This window comes from Candoia aspera, chromosome 7 (genome assembly GCF_035149785.1).
Source record: "Candoia aspera isolate rCanAsp1 chromosome 7, rCanAsp1.hap2, whole genome shotgun sequence".
In the NCBI taxonomy this organism is placed as follows: domain Eukaryota; kingdom Metazoa; phylum Chordata; class Lepidosauria; order Squamata; family Boidae; genus Candoia; species Candoia aspera.
The window spans coordinates 14,444,422-14,465,055 of record NC_086159.1 but is presented as its reverse complement, the minus strand read 5'-3'; the positions used below and the strand labels follow the sequence as shown (position 1 = coordinate 14,465,055).

The window sequence follows — 20,634 nt, the reverse complement described above, 5'->3', positions numbered from 1 at the left end:
TTTGGGATGCTATAATTTGGATCCCTGCATTGAACAGGAGGTTGGAAGCCCCAAAAACTCCTTCCTTGACTTGTCTCTTCCCAGAAAGCAACTTTAATACTGAGCATCACAGAGGTTCCTGCACAATACCATCTCTGAGGGGATGCCAACCCTTTATTCATATAGTGTACTGCTGACCCATTCTTCATCCCTTTTGGGGTGAGGTCTATCGGTAACCATTCTGTCCTGGAAACCACAAGGTATTTACTGTGAACATTACAGACTTTTAATACATCTGTTTTAAACATGTGATTTTTGAAATGATTCATAGCTAATTTGATTTCTATCATCAGGAAACAGAAAAACCAATAGAATAACCAAACAGCTTTATTGAAGGTAACACTATTAGAAGAATATACTCCAAATTCTTGAATGAGAGTTCCATATAGAGTAACTTAAGAGGCATATAGCCCCACCAAAACTTGAATGCACCAAGTCTGGAGCCAAAGAAAGAGAAAGAGTTCAGTTTAATACAGGCATACATACAAATCGTTAAACTTTATTTTCCCAAATGTTAAAAAAGATATTTTGAAACGGCATCAGAAGAAATAATCAAAGACATTAATCTGAAACCGCTTCAGAAGTAATACAAAACTAATGCAATCACTGCTGATTTTTCTAAAGCTCCAGCCACTTATGATCTTGCTAGAGAAAGGTATGTTCATAAAAACAATCACATCACATTCAATCTAGGCAGAATTAGGTTTATAAGGATTGCATGGAGAGGCTGCTCCAAAAAGAAATGCCAACAAAATCAACACCAGCCATCCATTGTGTACTTCTGTGGTTCGGAGGACTTTTAATACTCAATGCTGAAAGGATATTCCTTGTGATTAATACACCTACAGGAAGAAAGAATCAGACATTTGAATTAATGGTACTTAAGTCTGTTTTGGGAGGGGGGGGCAAAGCTAAGATCTGTATCTTAGTGCCATAAACTTGCTATTCCAAAAGTTCTTGGTAGCATCTAGCATGAGCTTGCACAAGTTGTGATCCTCAAGCAAATGTAGCCTCTAGCAGACACACAAGTCTCTTCACTTTTTTTTTTTTTTGGTCACCTTCAAAACTACAAAGGTAGATCCTCTGTTGTAGAAGCCTGGCTGGATTAACATAGGTAAAGGTAAAGGTTTCCCTTGACGTAAAGTCCAGTCGTGTCCGACTCTAGGGGGCGGTGCTCATCTCCGTTTCAAAGCCTTGGAGCCGGCATTGTCCATAGGACACTTCCGGGTCATGTGGCCAGTATGACTCACGGAACGCCGTTACCTTCCCGCCGAAGCGGTACCAATTAATCTACTCACATTTGCATGTTTTCGAACTGCTTGGTGTGCAGAAGCTGGGACGAGCAACAGGAGCTCACCCCGCCGCGCGGTTTCGAACCGCCGACCTTCCGATCGACAGCTCAGCGGTTTAACCCGCAGCGCCACCGCGTCCCTACATAAAGCATAGTAAATCTGCATTTTAATTGTGACAACCTGGGGGTGGTTAGCGCCTTGAAGAGGCTCCTGTGAATTGAATTAAATTAAGTTTTTAATATCCCTATCTTGGCGTTTATATTTTTACTTAAGAATATTGTTTTTATTGTATGCTAATCTTTATTGATTCTAGTTTTATTGTAAATTGCCCAGAGTCACTCTTCGAGTGAGATGGGCGGTGGCTAAATTCTAAATACAAATAAGTAAATAAATTGCTATTTTGCAAATGTCTAAAATTGGGCCTCAGAATGGACTAATCATAGGAACCTTCTATTCAAGCCAGAGAGTTCATTGGCAAAGACTCAATATGGCTGCTGAACACTGAATGCTCACAACTCTAAAAGAAGTCAGGATACAGTGAGCCTACAACTGCCTCTTTGACCCTTCCCCAGTCTGGTGTCCTTCACATATAGTGGACCATAAGCCATGCTGGCTGGAAATGCAGGAGTTAGTCCAGCATACTAGAGAACACAAGGTTGTCAAAATGACCTTTCATCATTAGATACATATATAAACTTGAGCAAAAGAGCAATTGAGTAAATACTTCCATCCCTGTGTGCTGGTTTGTTGAATAAGTTGGTAATCAGTTGGTTCACGCAACTTACTAAACAGTAGTTTATAGACCATAAGAACTGGGTTTGCAAAACATGTTAAACCGAATCCAAAGGAATGATATGAGGGCTTTGTGTGACATGTGAATCCAACTAGGAGGTCTTGTTTCTGATAAAATGGATTAGGCTGAACAGCATGTTATTTATATTGAGAGAAGTGTTTGTTTATTATAACTAGTCATTTACCACATACCACGTTATGGTTTGATCCATGGTTAACATGGAGATCTCACCCTATTAAAAAAAACCATGTTGTGGAACTATATTGATTTAGATCAATTAAAATTTCAAAAATGGACATAAAAATAACAAGTAAAACTAATTCCAAAAAGAGCAGTCTATTTACTTAGTTCTGAGATCATTTAGATATGTGAAGCATGCATCATTTAAAAAAAAAAAATCATACAAAAAGCAGAGACTAGTTGCTATTAAAAAAAAAATGTTGTACTAAATATATTTCAAAGGTTCTGCTGCATAGCAAAACCATCCAAGGGCTTTCTCAGGCTGTTGCCCACAAAAGCACTGCAGCTCTAATTTGTACTGAACTGGACAACAGTCCAACAATATTGTTTTCTCCAAATCATACTTACGAGGTCATTGCACACGCCCTCCAGTTCCTGTTGAAGCTGAGGATGGTTTCCATGTCCTGCTTAGACAACTCAAAGTCAAATACCTAGCAGACAGGGAAAAACAAGGAATTCTAAGGAAAACTCCCAAACCCACAATTCTGTGGAATGACATGCTTCAGGAACCTTTAGCACTTGGGTCCATATACCAGATATCTTGAACTACAGCTCTTATGATTTCCAGTTTCTACAAAGAATTATTGCCCAAGATTTCTGAAGGTCTAAGGAAACACTCCTGTTTTTCATTACTTTAGAAGAGAGAGATTTTCCTCCATGGCTAAGTACTCTCTTTAATGGCCTTTTTGTGCCTGATTGTGTTGCCTACAGAAATATTCAGTAGCACGGAAGGTTTGCATTGATCTATGTCATCCTCTGCTTGAAATAATTACATTTAAAACAAACAGAACACTCTTCCCAATTTGCCCTAATAAAAACAAGCAGGCCAACAAAAATAAGGACAACATTAAACACAACCCACTCCCAGCTTGTAAAGTTAGTTTATAGTTGGTTTGGGTAACTATTTGGCAACTCTGGAAATTTTTCGGCAGATTCCACTCGTATTATCTAACCTGAACAACCAGAATATATTGCTTTTTTGATACCAATCTCAAAGCCATAGGAAAATTGTATGCTTGCCAGTTACTGCTTAAGTTGGTGTTCCTTCTTCCCCAAAGGCTGTAACTTTAGAAATGAGCCACAGAAAATACTTCTATCATTTCACACTATTTAGTTCTATTCTCTGCCAATATTCTTTCCACCTCCGGGTTCATGTGTAACTGCTATCAGCCAGGGTAAACACTTCATCAAAAAGTGATGGTATTCTGGGGGCTACAAAAATGGGGCTGGGGTGGCCCTAAGTGGTCCAGAGCTTGCCACCCTTAGCTCAGATTAAATAGCCTAGACAACTGATAGGTGAGCCAACCTGTGCAGAAGAAAGGTATAGGAGAAATTAGTGTAATTAGTCTCTGCATTAGCCTGCTTCTATCAAGCCCTACAATGCCAACAGCTAAGTGCACATATAATAGTTGTGTTGGTTTTTGCTGATCTCCGCATACCTCCATGCAAATAACTCTTTGCCTAACAGCCTACCTTACCTTAGCCCTTAGTGAGAAATGCAATAGCTGCCAGATATACAAAGAGGCCCAATGCAACTATAAGAAGCTATAGCTGGGTGGGGAAACATGTGCCTGTCCAGACATGTCTTCTGTAACTCCAACATAGCCAATGAGCAAGAAAAATAGGAACTGTAGCAAAACAACACTAGGAGGGCTCAAGAGTCCTATAATTCATTCAGAGCCATCTTTCAGTGACATCCATCATCTCACAACTGGGGCAAGCTGTTTCAGTCTTGGGCATGAAAGGACAGAGTCTTCAAGTTAGGGTTAGTATTTCCTCACTCTTGCTCAACTCATGTAGGTAAATTCATTTCAAAAGCAGAAAATAATTGCATTCATTTTTTAACTCCCTGGTTTACAAAAAAAGTCTCAATGACCAATTCAGTCGATGCACTAAACCATCAATCCAATAAAGCACATTATGGCTTAGTGTGAACCCAACCAGCCTTTGTAACAATTGTCCATCTTCTTCAGAAGCATCTGTCTGGATTAGAACTAGTTTCCTGGGTCTTGAGGTCTTTCCAACTTCTGCTATCTAAATCTTAATAAATTGAAGAAGTCAAGAGAGAAAACAACAAAAGTATATGCTCTTCCATAATTATGTATGAATTTGAAATATTTAATGAGCAGAAAAATCTCCATTTAATGGACAACATATGTCATGTGAGAGCCAGGGTGCTATGGTGGTTAAGATATTGGACTAGGAACAAGAAAACCCAGGTTCTAATAATCTCTTGGGCCAGTCAGGTGATTTTGGGCCAGTCACTGTCAGCCCTACACTGGGAAATCAAAAAATATCCATCTGCCAACACATACTGGACCAGTACAGTAGATTACAGTCCATGACCTCCAATGAAGAGCCCTTCATCCTACACTGGATTGATTTGGGCTGCTGCTGCTAATAATAGTAATAATAATAATAATATGCCATATAGGAACCAACCAGTCCAGAAGCAGATGTTATTTTTACCTTGAAGTTTTCTTCAATCCGTGCTGGAGTGATGGACTTGGGAATCACAATTACATTTCTTTGGATGTGAAACCGGATCAGGACCTGATAGCCAAGACCAGACCAACAAAGTAAGGATTACTGATCAGAAAAATTATACACCACTCCCCCTGCCCCTGAAAATCATGTATGCACACCAACATACTGACATAAAATCTCTTCTAGGAAAGACACCCACACACTGGATAGTTTTTTGCACTATTTGGCATCTTGGGCAGTATAGTCTACATAGGAGTTATCTGTTGCGCCCAAGAGCCTGGAGCCTGCAATAAGAGCAGAACAATGTCCACTATGCTTGGGTGGGGGTGGAGGGGTAGGAGAGCTTCCAGCATTTCAGAGTCTATTTGATTGCTGTGACATGTTGTTACTGTTAAACACCACTTACTTTCACGCCCTGCCTTGAAGCTCTATCAAACTTTGTGAAATGTTGACTCTTTGCCCTGTCTCAACAATGCTTTCTGTCTTGTCCACTGAATACCAGCCAACTGTGAGAACCTTTACTAATCATGAACATGGACTAGGACAACTTTAATGACCAATTGTGTAAGCATCTGAACCTAGATATATCGCAACTTTGCTAAAGCCTTGAGAAACAGGATACTCACCAGTCTTTTCATAGAGGCACTTACAAATTTAAGTTATTCCTCTCCTGCCAAAATCCAGACTATCACATGATAGTGCCCAGGTCTCAAAAGAGCTACCAACCCATGATCTGGAATGCATGTCCTATCATTAATGATTTCCTTACTTAATTGAGAGTGAACAGAAGATAGATTGGAATCCATTAGTGGATTTTGGAGCAACTGCAGTAGATCTGCAACAGTTTCAGACTTTCATGTATGAACACACTGCAATGGCTACTAATGAGGTGCAGAAACAATACTATCAAACTGCATCCTTGTGATAAAAAAGACATACAATTTAACAAACAATAAAGTTAACTTAGTAAAGTCTGCTCGATCCATTCCAAGGTCCAAAATACACTGCTTAATTCTTTAGAAATATTTCCAATGAACTCAGTGGTCTAGTTTTTCAACCTCAGCAATTTTAAGGTGTGCGGACTTCAACTCCCAGAGTTCCCCCGCCGGCATTCTGGGAGTTGAAGTCCACCCATCTTAAAGTGGCTGAGGTTGAGAAACACTGGTTTAACATACTGAGAGTTGTTATATACAAGGATTGCGTGCAGCTGCACAAAGATTCCGCATATTCTGATTTACTAACCATCTGATTTATCAGATTTCCTACTTAACTGCACACACACACACCTGAGCTGCTGTTTTATTGTGCTTAGCTGCAATCTCTTTAATTTTTGGATCATCCAGGAGTGAAGGATCTTCAGGCTTGGCCCTAGCATAAAAAGAAACCATGGGTAGCAGATAATTAACAACACTGAGAAAACTGGTGTTTAAAAGGAATGAAAATATTGCTATCAAACCGCAAGGCTAGCTAGCTAGAATGGGAAATGAAACATCAGTACGGTATCTTGTAACATTTTGCCAAATCAGCTTTTCTCCTTAATGGATGATTTCATCCTCTATGAACTGTAAAAAGACGAGAACTCGTTCAGTTCAGTGATTTGGCAATGAGATGATAAGCCCATGGCTTAATGTCACATTAGCTCTGAACTCAACTGGTGATCTTTGGAGGGCTTTCTCACACACATGTATTATTTAGCTCAGCGGTTCCCAACCTTTTTGGCACCAGGGACTGGTTTTGTGGAAGACATTTTTTGGGCGGGGGGGGATGGCTTCGGGATGATTCAAGGGCTTCCTCTTTTTCCCAACCTTTTATTCTTTTTTCTTCGCACTGTTTGGCGATAGCAGCCAATGGGCTTGCTTTCTCTGACAAGGCAGAGCTCAGGCAGTAATGTGAGCGATAGGGAGCAGCTGTAAATACTCGGGCTGTAAATTTGCTCGCTCGCCCACTGCTCAACTCCTGCTGTGCGGCCTGGTTCCTAACAGGCCACAGACCAGTAACGGTACACGGCCCGGGGGTTTGGGACCCCCGATTTAGCTGAATCATGGCTATTCAGTTAAATTATAATTAATGAAAATCACCCAACATGCTAAACAAGGAACAATTTACAAAACACATTGGTTAAATTCATATAACACGCTAAGTAAACTTACAGCCTGTGTGAGTTGTGTAAATAAAGTCTATGGCTAGGTTCAACCAACATAAATTATGGTTTATTGCACAAACCAACATTGACTAGGTTCACACAACATACACTCATGAAATGGGTTTAGGCTTTATGTATTGTATGAATCCAGCTTCCTGACCTTTCTCCATCAAATCTGTCTCCTGCACTAACTTACGTGTTTCTGTAATTCAACTACTGCTGCTTCTGTTATTCGCTGTATATTATATTATCGTTTTTTATTTTTTATTTATTTATCAAATTTTGTGACCTCCCATCTCCCACAAAATATTAAATATATTAATAGTTACTATTAATAATCATTCTAAGTATTTTTGTAAGGTATACATATTTCTCTTACTAATCACAATTACAATTTTTGTCGAGAAGGTAAAAAATTATTAAACTCAATAAATGTGTTTTACTTCCATCACAAAATAGGTAGCTAGTTACTCTATAACTGACATAAATATGTCTCCTAATACCCAGGTTTCAAGAAGTGAGTTAGGTAGGGAGAATTCCTTGTCTTCTATCTGCTGAACTGCAGGCCCATCATCTCTTTTTGCAGATTATGATGGCTGGGGATGCCTGGCCTTGGTCCAGAAATACCCTGAGAACCACATTTCTCCACCTTGCTTTATAATTTCAGGACATGCATTAGTTCTTGAGCCATTTCCATTTCCCGTTCATGCATTCCAATATGCTGTTAAAGATTAGCAAATCAGATGTCAAGACCTTTCAGCATCAGCACATTTTGATCAGCACAGGAGCAAAAGACCAACTGTTCTCACCAGGGTCTATCAGGAGAGCCAAGGGGACTATAGGCTGTGACAGTAATCCCTTTGGATTGACAGTAATCAATCAGCTTTTCCTGAGTAAGATACGGGTGGCATTCAACCTGAAACACATAAAATATGGATTTTAGTCTATATGTATTTCCCCAAGACAGGTTGAAATTCAAAATAATTCCCATTATTTTTTAAAACATGATCTGCATTTGGGTCAAGTTCAACTGTGGACACAGCATGGTGTCAGGCCCAGCTCAAGGACAACAACGTCTCGCTCCAGCCAAACTCCAGTTCTTTATTTGCTCACACTGTACAGACAGAATCTTGCCAGACTAAAGCTACTCTACCTAACCTAAGGGGAAATAACCTGGGAAGGCTCTAGGGCGGGGCTTCTCTGAACCTCTTTCCACAGTCCAGGTCTCCTGTCTTGCCCCCCTCCTTGGAATGTGCTCCCTCCTTCCTGCGAACCAGCTGTGTTACTGTAGTCCATCACATCACCTCCCCGTTCATAGACACATTGCATCACACTCAGCAAGCTTCTTGACACCGTGGGAGAAAAAGTATGTCCAGTTTCAAACAGCTCACTTCCTCAGGAATCAACATGATAGATTTCCTTTTTTAAAGCTACAGTGCCATCCATGTCTGATTTCAATCACAATCCTTCCCTATATAACTGTATCACACCGCAGCCCTTACTTAATGGGTAGCAGGATTTTAATGCTGCACTTATTTCAACTGTATTTTGTTTATTCAATAAATCATGATTGAATGACAGGTTAACGTCATGCTAAATGAGGTCATCCTCTTCCCAAGACAAATTCCACAATGATATTAATGGCAACTATGGAGAGGATTTGTGTGTTACGGGGAAAAAGAATAATTTTGGAAATTGTAACACAAAAATCAAAATAATATGTAGCTTAACTGATAAAAATAAATGTCTCCCATACACTTTCAGAAAAATTCTGAAAAAAGCAATTGTTCTTGCAGTCTTAATGGGCTGAGTTCTCCTCTTGCTTGCAAGTGTACAAGAATGCTGTTGGGAGTTTATTTGTATTTCTGGCTGAAATGCTTATTAAGGAGATACAGATACCATGGCAACTTCCCAAAAATTCTTTGTATGAATTTTATTAATCAGGAGGTGCTGACTGAATGGGCTTTGCAAGATACCTTGTTTCAGAAATATCTGGAAATTCAAAATTTGCTTTTGAATGAATAAGCAAGATGGTTGGTGCACAAGCAGAATCCAACAGAACGTGCAAGCTATACTTAGAAAGTAATTTTATTCCAAAGCATGCTTGTCTGTCATACAATACCTCCTTTCATAATATACCATATACTGTAGAAATGCAAGAAGGCAACTATTACATTTTCTAATCAGTTTGAATTTGTGATTGCATTATTTATGAATAAGATTGATATTTCAATAGATGATGATGATGATGATGATGATGTGCCATCAAGTCGTTTTCAACTCCTAGTGACCACAGATGGATTTTTTTCCATGATGACCTATCACTAACTTCTTCTTTCAGGTCTCCCAACAGTGCACTCATTGCCACTGTAACTAAATTTTGATAAAACTCCCACCAAATTCATTACAAGTGTTCTATTTTTCCTTTCCAGGGTAAGGTCTGAAAAAACTATTCTAAAACATTTCCAGCCTCATCCCTTTGAACTGGAGAAAATACAATTTGAGATAGTGTTTATTGGCCAGCCCGTGAAATAGCACCGTGCTTCAAACCCCAAAGTATTTTTACAGCTATGCTGAAAAAATGTTAACTTTTGGTCATATAAATATACTCATTCCAGTGTTGGATGCTGTGGAGTAAGGCCTGAGAGCTAATCCTGCATCTGACTATCTTGGAGGTAGGTCTTCAACTGAATAGTTGACCAACTTGTCAACTGCCTTCAACCCAGCTATCCTTTTGCAAGAGAAAGCTATTCCTCACTTATCCCAAATCTGACTAGATGCACACAGAAATGGGGTCAAGAATGCCTTGCTTGGACTGTTATTTATTATCACGTTTTTACTATGAATGGGGATAACTGACTGTATCTTCTCAGAATATTGAGAAAGACAGTGTCCTAGGTCTCGCACACAGTGCATGCATTTAAACAATCTGAGATACACCATTGGTACAAGATGTGGTGGGTTCCATGACTCTCAAATTTCTTTCCACTGACTTCTCTCCATGATTTTCCAAAAGCTTAGCTAATACTTTCTTTTCCTGGAACCTACAAAATAGAATTACTAGAAAACAATATCACAAATTCTGGGTTTTTCTCCATCACTGAGCTTCCATAACAATTTTTACATCACTGCCAATCCTCAACCCTTCACCCTGGTTTTGTTCATTTAGCATAAAACCTTTCGAACTGGGTCACTTTCTTTAGCATGATGCTTACGTTACTTTCACAGGAAATCACCACCTTCAAGAGCTGTAGCAGTTACTACATAGTGAAAACACGATATTGAAAACTTTGCTCAGAGTCAATTAAAAGATATCTTAAATTGGTTGCAGCTATTTTAAAGCAGACTGCCACAAGTATCTTGAGCATCTCCAGAGATTCTTTTTCTAATGACTCTGCGTTATCAAGCTGCAAACAGGTCTCCTAGGTTACCATAATATATCGTATTTTTCTAATTCCAGTGCCCGTAAGACACTCTGTTTTTCTAATTCCATACAAACTGGTAGATTCCATTTTTTTACAATCTCAATTGTAAAAAAAAAAAACCAACATGTGTTCCACTGAACAAGCCACTCTGAAATTCAAACTAGAATGACAAAGCACTTTAAAATGCTGAGATCAGCTGTCAGAATGATGGATTGAGGGAGGGAGGGGAAAACAGTTGTACATTCAGGAATTTCCTATAATCCCTGGTACCTATCCAGTGAAGACTGTTTGATCCTTAGCTTTCTGCTGTAAAATAATTCGTTCTTTATAACCCCTAAAGCACTTCCTGAGAATTTACCTGGTTATTTGCAGGTTTGTATTTCAACTGGGGCTTCTTCAAGATTCTCTCAATCTGTTCATGATTGAAGTTGGAAACACCAATTGCCTTCACCAATCCAGCATCTACTAGTTCCTCCATTGCCTAAGGACATACCAAAAGCAAATATGAGATAAAGAAGCTGCACGCATCAACACAAAAATCTCCCTGATGTTAGCCCTTTTAGGACTTCTCAAGGCCAGCAACTGAAGAATGAGGTTCACTTGGTGCAACCTTTCTGGAATTCTACCACTTCAGAAGATGCAAACCTCTGAGCACATCAGACTGGGAAAGGGAGATACTGCAGATGATTATTTTAATTCTCTTATTTATAATAATAACAACAACAACAATAATCTGAATACTACAGCATGCACTGGGAGACAGCCGATATTCTCCAAGGCCCTCTCTAAAAGTGTCTGGGTTCACACATTGCTATAAGCTATGATCTGTTGAGTAAGTCACAACTGGCTGAGTTCCTACAACATAAGTTGAAACTAAAGCACATCATGTCTTAATACAATACATGAACCTACCACAAGAAAACTTCAGAGGGAAAGCCAAAAGAGATAAGCAATTCCATTTCTCATGCTGTAGTTAGAGGATTAGGTTATAACTCTGCCAGCAATTAACAGTAAAAATATGAATACCCATTAGGCTGAATAGGTCAGCAAATTCTAGTTACGACGGACTATTTGTTATTTGGATATGCTTCAAACTATCCGAGAACAGAAGGTGTGCAGCTAATAGAAATAGAATTGTACCTATGTGACTTTTCAGGATGCTTTCAAAAAGGATTAAACCAGTTGTAACCCACACCTTTACTGATTTCTACTTTGCATATTTACAGTATATTCCTGATGCCTTTCACATTCAAATAAATTGAAGATTAGGTTACAGTAACATCAAATGTTGCCTTGACAAAGAATTATGTAAAGCCTGTCAAATATGTAAATAAATACACAATAAAAATACCAGCTGTTTTGTTTTCTCTGAGTTCTTTTGCTTACCCTAAATAGGAAGGTGAACAGTGAGATTAAATAGCATAATCTCCTTCTCTTGAAAGCTTGTCATAGCCAAGATAAAGGAGGAGGTCTCAGTCCTAATTATAACCAAAAATATTTCGTATTTTTGTAAATATCCTCAAAAGATCAGGAGGGACCCATAATTAAGGAAATGTCTTATTAAAATAAATCACAGATAGAAAAATCTCCAGGAGATAAAATTTAGGTCATAATTTCAACAAATGCAAATTTAGAACATTTGCAATGTAAAAGTGCAAGGCATGCTGTATATAATCCACATACACACCACTGCATACAGGGAAGAAAGCCCTTTAATTGTAACTGAACATACCTCCCATGTGTCTAAAATGTTTGTGTTACCAGGTATCATCATGCCTTTTTCATTCACAGGAAACAGATCATCTCCTGCCTGTCAATAGAAAGCAAGATTCCAAGTCAGTTTTCTTCTGAATAGATGACGTTGCCTTAGGCAATGGATTTTTCCTAATGGTGCCATTCAGTATGCAGAAGTGGACAATGCTGAAAGGTTGTGTCACTGATTAGCCGAAGTATCATGCGCACCATCAGCAAAAGGGTGGTGACATCAAAGCAAGCATTATTTCATCTTTTTGAAGGTCAGAACAGGCATCAGAGACAAATTGCTCCCATTTGCACAATCAAAAATCCTTCACCCTTTCAAGAAATGGCCTGAAAATGCACCGTTGAATCTCAATTAAATGGCTGAATTTAGGGTCCTTTGGGAGGTCTAGGAGAGCACTGTCCCCCAGAGTTTTCTTGCTCCTATTTCAATCCTTTGAGTCTGAAAAAAGCAATTCTTAGGGGCATCAGGGGACTACAGGTGGTCTACCAACTGCTCGACTTGGCTGTACAGGTAATCCTCACTTAGCGACCACAGTTGGGACTGGCAACTCCGTCACTAAGCACCATAGTTGCGAAATATAAAATCACAAGACCATGGCAAGTTTATAACCTCCCTTCCCACTAGGTCATTAAGCGAGACATCACATGACTGCACTTGCAATTTTACTTCTCTGTCCTCCGTTAACTCTGCTTCTCAGAAGCTGGTTGTGAAGCACACAAACGGCGATCAAGTGACCGTGGGACATTGCAACAGCTGTAAATGCAAGGATTAGTCGCAAAGCCTTTTTTTTTTACGCTGTTGTAACTTTGAATGGTTGCTAAATGAGGCAGTTGGTGTCATGTTCTCTGTTTCAATGTCCTGTAGACATCGTAACGTTTCACATGTCACTCTTCTAATCCGTGTTTCCCTGTTGGAAATTTCCAGCCCTGCGTGGCTGTAATCTCTGGAATGCATGTTTGGGTTGGTGACTCTATTCAAGGTTACTTTCCCAGGCCGGTGTATGACGATGGATGGCATCTGGGATGGGGTGGTTGCTACGAGGAGGCACGGGGCGGAGTTGACCTGAAGCAACAGTATTTGATTTGTATTTCGCGTGCTTTTGGTTTATTCTCAGCTTTGTCTGTATCTGCATACTATTCCTTAATAAATCAGTTATCTTAAAGCTCGGGCTTGTGAGACTGAGTATATTGGAGTAGGCAACCATTACAGTTGGTTAAGCAAGGACTACCTGTATTGGGATGTGCTTGGTTCTGAATTTGGGAAGATCCTTAAAAGAGAATCAAAGCAGTGGTCTATCCAGTTCAGTAAAAGTAATGATTCTCTAAATTCCTGGCAGTGATTTTTCATTGCCTTATCTGGAGATACTGGAGGTTAAACACAGAATGTTCTGATACAAAACAGATGATTGGGGAACAGAGATTAAGAACATAGTTAAGATTACATTGTTGTACATTCCTTTCACAAGCTAAAAACAGCACTTCCTTACATTCATAAGAAACTAGTCAGCCAATCACTTAAATAACTTAAAAATGGAATTGATATAAAAAGTCTAGAGTAGATATCAGCAAAAGGTTTTAGAAGATGGATTCCATGGTGCAGCCTCTTCAGATGCCACTGGCATCCCAAAATAAAAATATGTAATAGTTAACAGCACCACACTTTACTAGCTTTTGGACATTCCACCCTAAAGATCTCATAAGAGATGTTAACCATTTTTATTTTTCTAATAAATAAAAATGGTTTGTGGTTGTGTAGATGCCATTTAGGTGTTCCACAGGCACTACCTTGCTAGCCCCAGGCTTATACTACCATCCTTCAACTGTAATCACACATGGACTGCCGGGTTAATCCATTCTGTTGTTGTTCAGTTGTTAAGTCGTGTCCAACTCTTCCTGACCCCGTGTTCGTTCTAGTCTTCATTAAAAGTACCTTTGATAGGATCCTTACAAACTTGGCATTCTAAACACTGAATGCCAAACTTACAGCCAGTTATTAAATCACAGGAACAAGAAACTTGTTCAAACGCAGATTCACCTGACAAAAGAAAAATCCACCCCACAAAAAGTGTTTGCTTGGGGCTGCACGAAAGCTGGGTGGAGCTGGGTTTCCTCTTCCCCCACCCTGTAGACGCCTTTTCTTACTACACTCTTACATACTCAGCCTTCCTCACATCCATTCATCTGAAGGAGTGGGAATGAGATGCTTAGACTGAGGGGTTGGATTTCTACTGCATGTTCCCTCTTCAGCAGTCTTGTGCCAATCAGATAGCAGTGGGGAACGTGTGGGATGGAAGTTCAATGATCCTGTTGTGGGCCTCCTGTTCCCAGTTAATTGATGGTGAGAGAAGCAGAAATGCTACAGAAATCTGAGAGCTGTAGTCCCAACAGATCAAGCAAATGGGGAAGGCTACAGTAATTGTGTGTCAGTTTTCCTCCCACCAAAAGAAAGGAGAGGCAATTTGGAGTACCTTGCATCCTAGAGGCCAGTGAATAAGGTAGAGGTCAAGGTAGTTCAATTTCAAGGCCTTTAGAGTTGCCTGACAGGCGCCCTTGACTAAAGCCTTCTCATGGAACGTGCACCAAAGCTGCAAGAAAAACACCACATGGAGAGGTTAGTCCCAGTGTCCCCAAACTATACATATGGCTGTCAATGTGTCGACAACCACTCCCCTGGATTATAGGGAATATTTAAAAATCAGCCAAGCTCTTGTATAGGAAACATGAAAAATCTAGTGTGGAAAGTAACTTTCAAGAATAATGCCAACCTCCTAAATTACCAGTCCATTCTTCAAATCAGGAACAGACTGGATGAGGGCTACCAAATTTAAGGTCAGTCCCAACAAGATGCTGGAGATGCTGAGCTGCAGTTGCTGATCACAGTCCACATTACAAGAAGCTGGCCTTGAAAGCAGTTCAGAAACTATGGCCAGCACAAAAGACAGCAAGGAGGGTGTATGGAACATACCTTACATGCATAGAATAGCCTGTACCAACTCTTTTCTTTCTGAGCTTAATACAACAGGCAAGCTTAATATTTTTAAAGCAAGGCTGCTTTCTGAAATGCATCAGCTTTTAGTGCAGATTATGCAACCGTTTGCAATTGTGGACATTCTAGTTCAAATACTGTATTCTCTATGTAACTTCATCTCTGGAACTAATAAGCGTGATCCAACATTAGAAAAAGATTTACAATGACAAAAGGAGTTATTTATTTATTCTGTATGCTGCTGAATCTTCCTAAACTTCAGGCAGCTTACAAATATTGCTGCAGTCCATTTAAAGACATCCAGAAGTTAGTTGTTTTTTTCTTAAGATGTAAACATATATACCTTGCTGACAATAAAAAGATCCTCACGCTTTACAACCCCAGCCTGGATTTTGTCTTGAACACCATTGCCAACTTCTTCTTCATTTTGGTACACGTAGGCACAGTCTATATGGCGATAGCCTACATCAATGGCCTTCTTCACAGCGTCTTTTACTTTTCCTGGTGGAGACTGGACAACAGAAGAATCCTAGTCAAGTATCTTATTTGGCTAATTTGTCATATACCTATTCCCTACCCACCCTGACTTCAGAAGCATCTTACCTATGAAAGTATCATTATATTAGTCTAATATTTAACCACAGTTGGTTGTTTTGGGGAAGGTCCACAAATGCTATAAAACTACACATAGATGCATACACAAGCTATAGGATGGACAACCTTTAGTCTGTACATAAAGCTAAGCCATAAACGAAATCATTTTACAGTGTACGGTGATGTGTGATTCCAGCTAATGCATTCAGCTTGTCAAGTTATATCCTGCTGACAAAGATATGCAAAAACAGACACCAATAATACCTGCTGTCAATTTGGAAACGAAAAACGTGGTAAGATATAGAAAGTACTTTATACTGAACCATGGCTAACAAAGACCATGGTACAAAATAGGCTCTACCCATGGTTTCCCATCTTGATTAATTGTAGTTTAGACAGTCAGGTATAACCAGTATCCCTAGGCAAGGAAAGCAAAAAGTGTTACATCTGCACAGGCCAACTTTGCAGGCTTCATTAGTAAGAAACTGCATAACTGTATTCAACTCCCTTTCATTATACAAATGTGTGCCAATTAACAAGGTCTATGCAGTTATCTCAAGGAGGGCTGCTAGCTATCAAAGAAATACAGAGTGGAAAATCAGAGTGCCGTATTTTAGCTCTTGATTGCTTATGCTATCTTGGATGGGGAGAGTTGTTAACGCTTAAACCTCTACTTTGGTAAACAAGGGATGACTGGCATTTGCAAGTCTCACTTGTAAATTATATTTGTTTTCAAGTTTTTGACAGAAACACTGATACAATTCAATTATCTGCAATAGCAAACTTAGGAACAGAGCATGGAGAAAAAAAAAAACTAAGTATCAGGCTTCCTGTAACTCCATGTGTTGGCCAATGCCTTGCTGTTTGGGGATAATGAGAAATGCAATCTGTTAAAGGGAAACGTATTACAGAACACTGGGTTTCATCAATGGCATAATTTGCACAGAAGAGTAAGCCAAGATTCTGGGCATCCTAATTAATTGTGAATGAGCTGCATGGGATTGAACATAGCCGTCTTGTAAATCCCACTAGCATGAACGGCTAAATCAGTCATGGGCAACACGGAATCAACCCAGATGCATTGACCAATTCACAGTAGCCCAACCAGAGCAGTTCATCGCAAAGAACTGCAGAAATCGTAGCCCAAAACATTTGGAGGACACCATACTACTGTATCCTTAGGTTAAACAAAGCAGAGATTGTTTGATTAGGATATTATTCAAACTAAGGATATTTATTCAGCTTGTATGTGTATCAAAAGCAGCCAAGAAGACATTAATAGCCTGGATGAATCAGTGTGCAGCTGATGTTCCGGATTTTCACTCCTGTATACGTGCAGCTGGTACTTCTAATAAAAATTGTAACCAAAATACATAGTCATCTTAATTAGGTCTTCATGTACATAACAGTTTTTCAAGTCATGCACTGGTAGTTCTCTTCTAAAGCCAACAAACAACGTCAAGGACAGTATACATAGCAAATTATCTGAGGCATCTGAGAATTTCCGGAACAAATCCTTCTGCTCCTAAGGACAAATAACGCATTATTTGATTTAGGATGCAAGGCTCTTCCAAAGGTAGAGGTATAGGCTGCCACCTTTATTAGAAAATAGAATTAACAGAAGGAAACCTTGTTTGGGACAGATGATCTCTATCACAAAAGCTCCTGCTGAAATAACTCTGTCATTGAAAGTAATTTGACCAATGCTCTTAACGCTCTCCTTGCATGGTGGCTTCAGATTTTGAAGAAGGGCCACCCAAGAAGAACAAAAGGCCCATTTTCTTCAAGGGATTCACCTGAAGGAGCACCGGCAGTGCCTGGTTGAGATCAGAAACCTGCTGTGTGGGCAAGCAAGGAATAAGTAGCACAAATGACTTAATGGGTCACATACAGCCTGTGAGTTGGCAACCTCCGCTCTACCTGGTTCTCTTAATTCTTCAGGTATTATTGCTCAATTTTCCAGCCATTTTATTATGTTTTTTAACATCAAAAAAAAAAATCTGTTTCAATTTTATAAATTGACCAGCCTGGCTGAAACATTGATAAACCTTGATATTGCTTCCTTGGTTTGGAGCTTCATATGTTGTACAGACCAAGTCAGTTACAGTTTTGCTACAAACCCTAATTCACAAATCATGGCTTAATGTGATGTGTGAACCAGGCAATGGTTCTGTTCACAGTTCCAGTCCTCAGATTTCCCATAGTGCAGTTAACTACGTTCCTCTGTGCCAGGTTGGCACCATTTCGGGTACCTAAAGAGAGGAAGGGCACTCCAATAGAAGCTTCCAGTGTGAAATTTTTTTTTTTTAAAAGGACAGGGACATGTTTTCTTTTAAACAAATGCTTTCTTAAATACAGTAAAAACAACTTTAAATCCTGAAATAGCTGGAATTAGCCATCGAAACAGATCTCATGGGGTTTTAACAAGACAACACAATAAAGTCAAATAAGGGACTGGACTGGCCACTTTTCCTTTTCATGAAAGGAACCAAATGATGTTAACCAGACTAATTTCTGAGTAAATATGCCTCAAATCAGTATGCACTATTATGCAGCAGTTAAATGTAAAGGGCAACCTATTGGGACCCCCCCCCCCACACACACAAAGAGATAAACATCAGAAAAGCACAATTTTCACCAGTTCTGCTTCTCTTCATACCACTGTAAGGGTGCAAAGGTGGAAGTGGGGAGAGAAATTTCATTCTTATTAATTTTTATTTTAGCCACTTGACCGTGCTGGCCACTGACTTATATCCCGCTCAGAAGAACTTACTACCAAGTAACAGAGCAAGAACATCTTCCAATACAGAAGGAGACTCAAATTCTGGACCTTAAGACTGCTTGTGAAAGTGTCAGTGATAAGAAAACTGGTTCCCAACTGGTATAATGGGAAGTATATACAGAGCAGGGGTGAGGAGTCGAGCCTTCACAGGACACTAGACTACAATTCCCAGCATCCCTAACCATAAGCCACGTTAGCTGAGACTCCTGGGAGAATTCAGCATCTGAACTGTTACGAAGTCAGAAGCCAAAGCAACTCTAATCCATTTTATTTAATTTTTGCCTGGTGCGTCTCTTCCTCTTCCCTCTCCCAAGAAAAGGAGTCTGAAATTTTATTTCGCCACTGGGTATTAAAACAGGGGCCTTCCCCCAAATGCTGAACGGGTATTACTTAACCGCCGCTTGCATTTGGGAGAGCGAGAACCCGCTTCCTCCCACAAAAGCTTTCTGCAAAACGTAGAAAAACGTCCTTCACCTGAGGGGAAAGAAATCGCAAGAGAACAACGCGAGCAGGTCTGAAATTCAGTTGCAAGCCTGCAAGACGCGTGGCCTATTGCAAGCTTGCAATTCGTTTTTGGGCATAACCTCGTGCAAAACGAATAGAGAAGGCCGTCCCCCCGGTACCCCCCCCCCCTTTTCGCAAAAGAGCAAAGCCCGCGAACGAAGACGGGAAGGGGCGGATGATGGGCACTCCAGTGGAAAAGGCCACCGACTTCCATCCCTTTCTTTCCTCCGCAAGACGCCTCCTGCTGCGAAGGCTTACCTTCCACGTGCCCAGTCCCAAAATGGGCATCTTTGCTTTCGTGTACAGCTCCACATATTTAGCCATCACAGCCGCCCCGGCTAAGCCCAAGCCCGATGCGCCAAGTGCGGAGAAAGCCGCTTTTATGAAGGCCAGACCCGCCCACCCAGGCAGGCGCGCCCGGAAGGGACAAAGAGGCGTTTTTACAAAGCGGGACTGCAGCGTCACCCGGTGCCAGTTTTTCTCTGGGGGAAGGGTTAGTGCAGGCAGTTAGGCAGTTATGGGCTGGGTAATCCCTGCAGATGTTTTTCCTTAGAGGTTTATGGGAGGCGACATAAATGGCATTTATGGGCATTTATGATATGCCTCCCAGCCTCTTAAAGACTTCAGTACACGGTTAGGGGACCCATTATCCTCTGACCCACAAATGAAGCCAGCCCTTATTTTTACCTCAGCGCCGGCGATATACGACATGGTGCGATCGTTGATGAAAGTGGGTGAATTTCACAAACCATGGTTAAGCCCTGTGGGCCCGCCGGGCAAGCAGAGGTGCGCATCGAGGCGCATCAGACTTGTAGAAATACAAAGTCTTTCACTGCTTCTACATTTTCTCCCTCTATTTCCCAGTTATCAATCAAGCTGGTTGCCATAATCTTGGTTTTTTTCAGGTCACTGCAAGCCAGCTTTTGCACTTTCTTCTTTCACCTTCATCATAAGGCTCCTCAGTTCCTCTTCACTTTCAGCTATCAAAGTGGTATCATCTGCATATCTGAGATTGTTAATGTTACTTCCAGCGATTTTAACTCCAGCCTTGGATTCCTCAAGCCCAGCATGTCGCATGATGTGTTCTGCGTACAAGTTGAATAGGTAGGGTGAGAGGGTACAGCCCTGCCGTACTCCTTTCCCAATCTTAAACCAGTCCGTTGTTCCGTGGTCTGTTCTTACTGTTGCTACTTGGTCATTATACAGATTCTTCAGGAGGCAGACAAGATGACTTGGTATCCCATACCACTAAGAACTTGCCACAATTTGTTATGGTCCACACAGTCAAAGGCTTTAGAATAGTCAATAAAACAGAAATAGATGTTTTTCTGAAACTCCCTGGCTTTTTCCATTATCCAGCAGATATTGGCAATTTGGTCCCTAGTTCCTCTGCCTTTTCTAAACCCAGCTTGTACATCTGGCAATTCTCGCTCCATGAATTGCTGAAGTCTATCTTGAGCATTACCTTACTGGCATGTGAAATGAGTGCCACTGTTCGATAGTTTGAACATTCTTTAGTGTTCCCCTTTTTTGGTATGGGGATATAAGTTGATTTTTTCCAGTCTGATGGCCATTCTTGTGTTTTCCA

At 40.3% G+C, this 20,634-nt stretch overlaps 1 protein-coding gene across 1 annotated transcript; it reads right to left on the bottom strand.

Annotated features, from left to right (window-relative positions):
• Positions 1–348: 348 nt before the first annotated feature.
• Positions 349–19,418, bottom strand: LOC134500986 (aldo-keto reductase family 1 member B1-like). The gene is made up of 10 exons (XM_063308502.1): positions 19,305–19,418; positions 15,510–15,677; positions 14,649–14,765; positions 12,152–12,229; positions 10,778–10,900; positions 7,804–7,910; positions 6,138–6,219; positions 4,834–4,917; positions 2,713–2,795; positions 349–881 (listed from the first exon to the last, which is right to left on the bottom strand). Exons 1-10 carry the CDS (start codon positions 19,368–19,370, stop codon positions 839–841), a joined length of 951 nt encoding a protein of 316 aa, XP_063164572.1. The 5' UTR covers positions 19,371–19,418; the 3' UTR covers positions 349–838.
• Between the last annotated feature and the right edge of the window lie 1,216 nt (positions 19,419–20,634).

Coding starts and splice junctions, on each gene's coding strand:
- LOC134500986 (XM_063308502.1), bottom strand. CDS start 19,370: ATGGCTAAATATGTGGAGCTGTACACGAAAGCAAAGATGCCCATTTTG. Junction 7,911..10,777: donor ACAAACCTGCAAATAACCAG/GTAAATTCTCAG, acceptor TATGTGTTTCAG/GTTGAATGCCACCCGTATCT. Junction 2,796..4,833: donor GGATTGAAGAAAACTTCAAG/GTAAAAATAACA, acceptor CCTGTCTGCTAG/GTATTTGACTTTGAGTTGTC.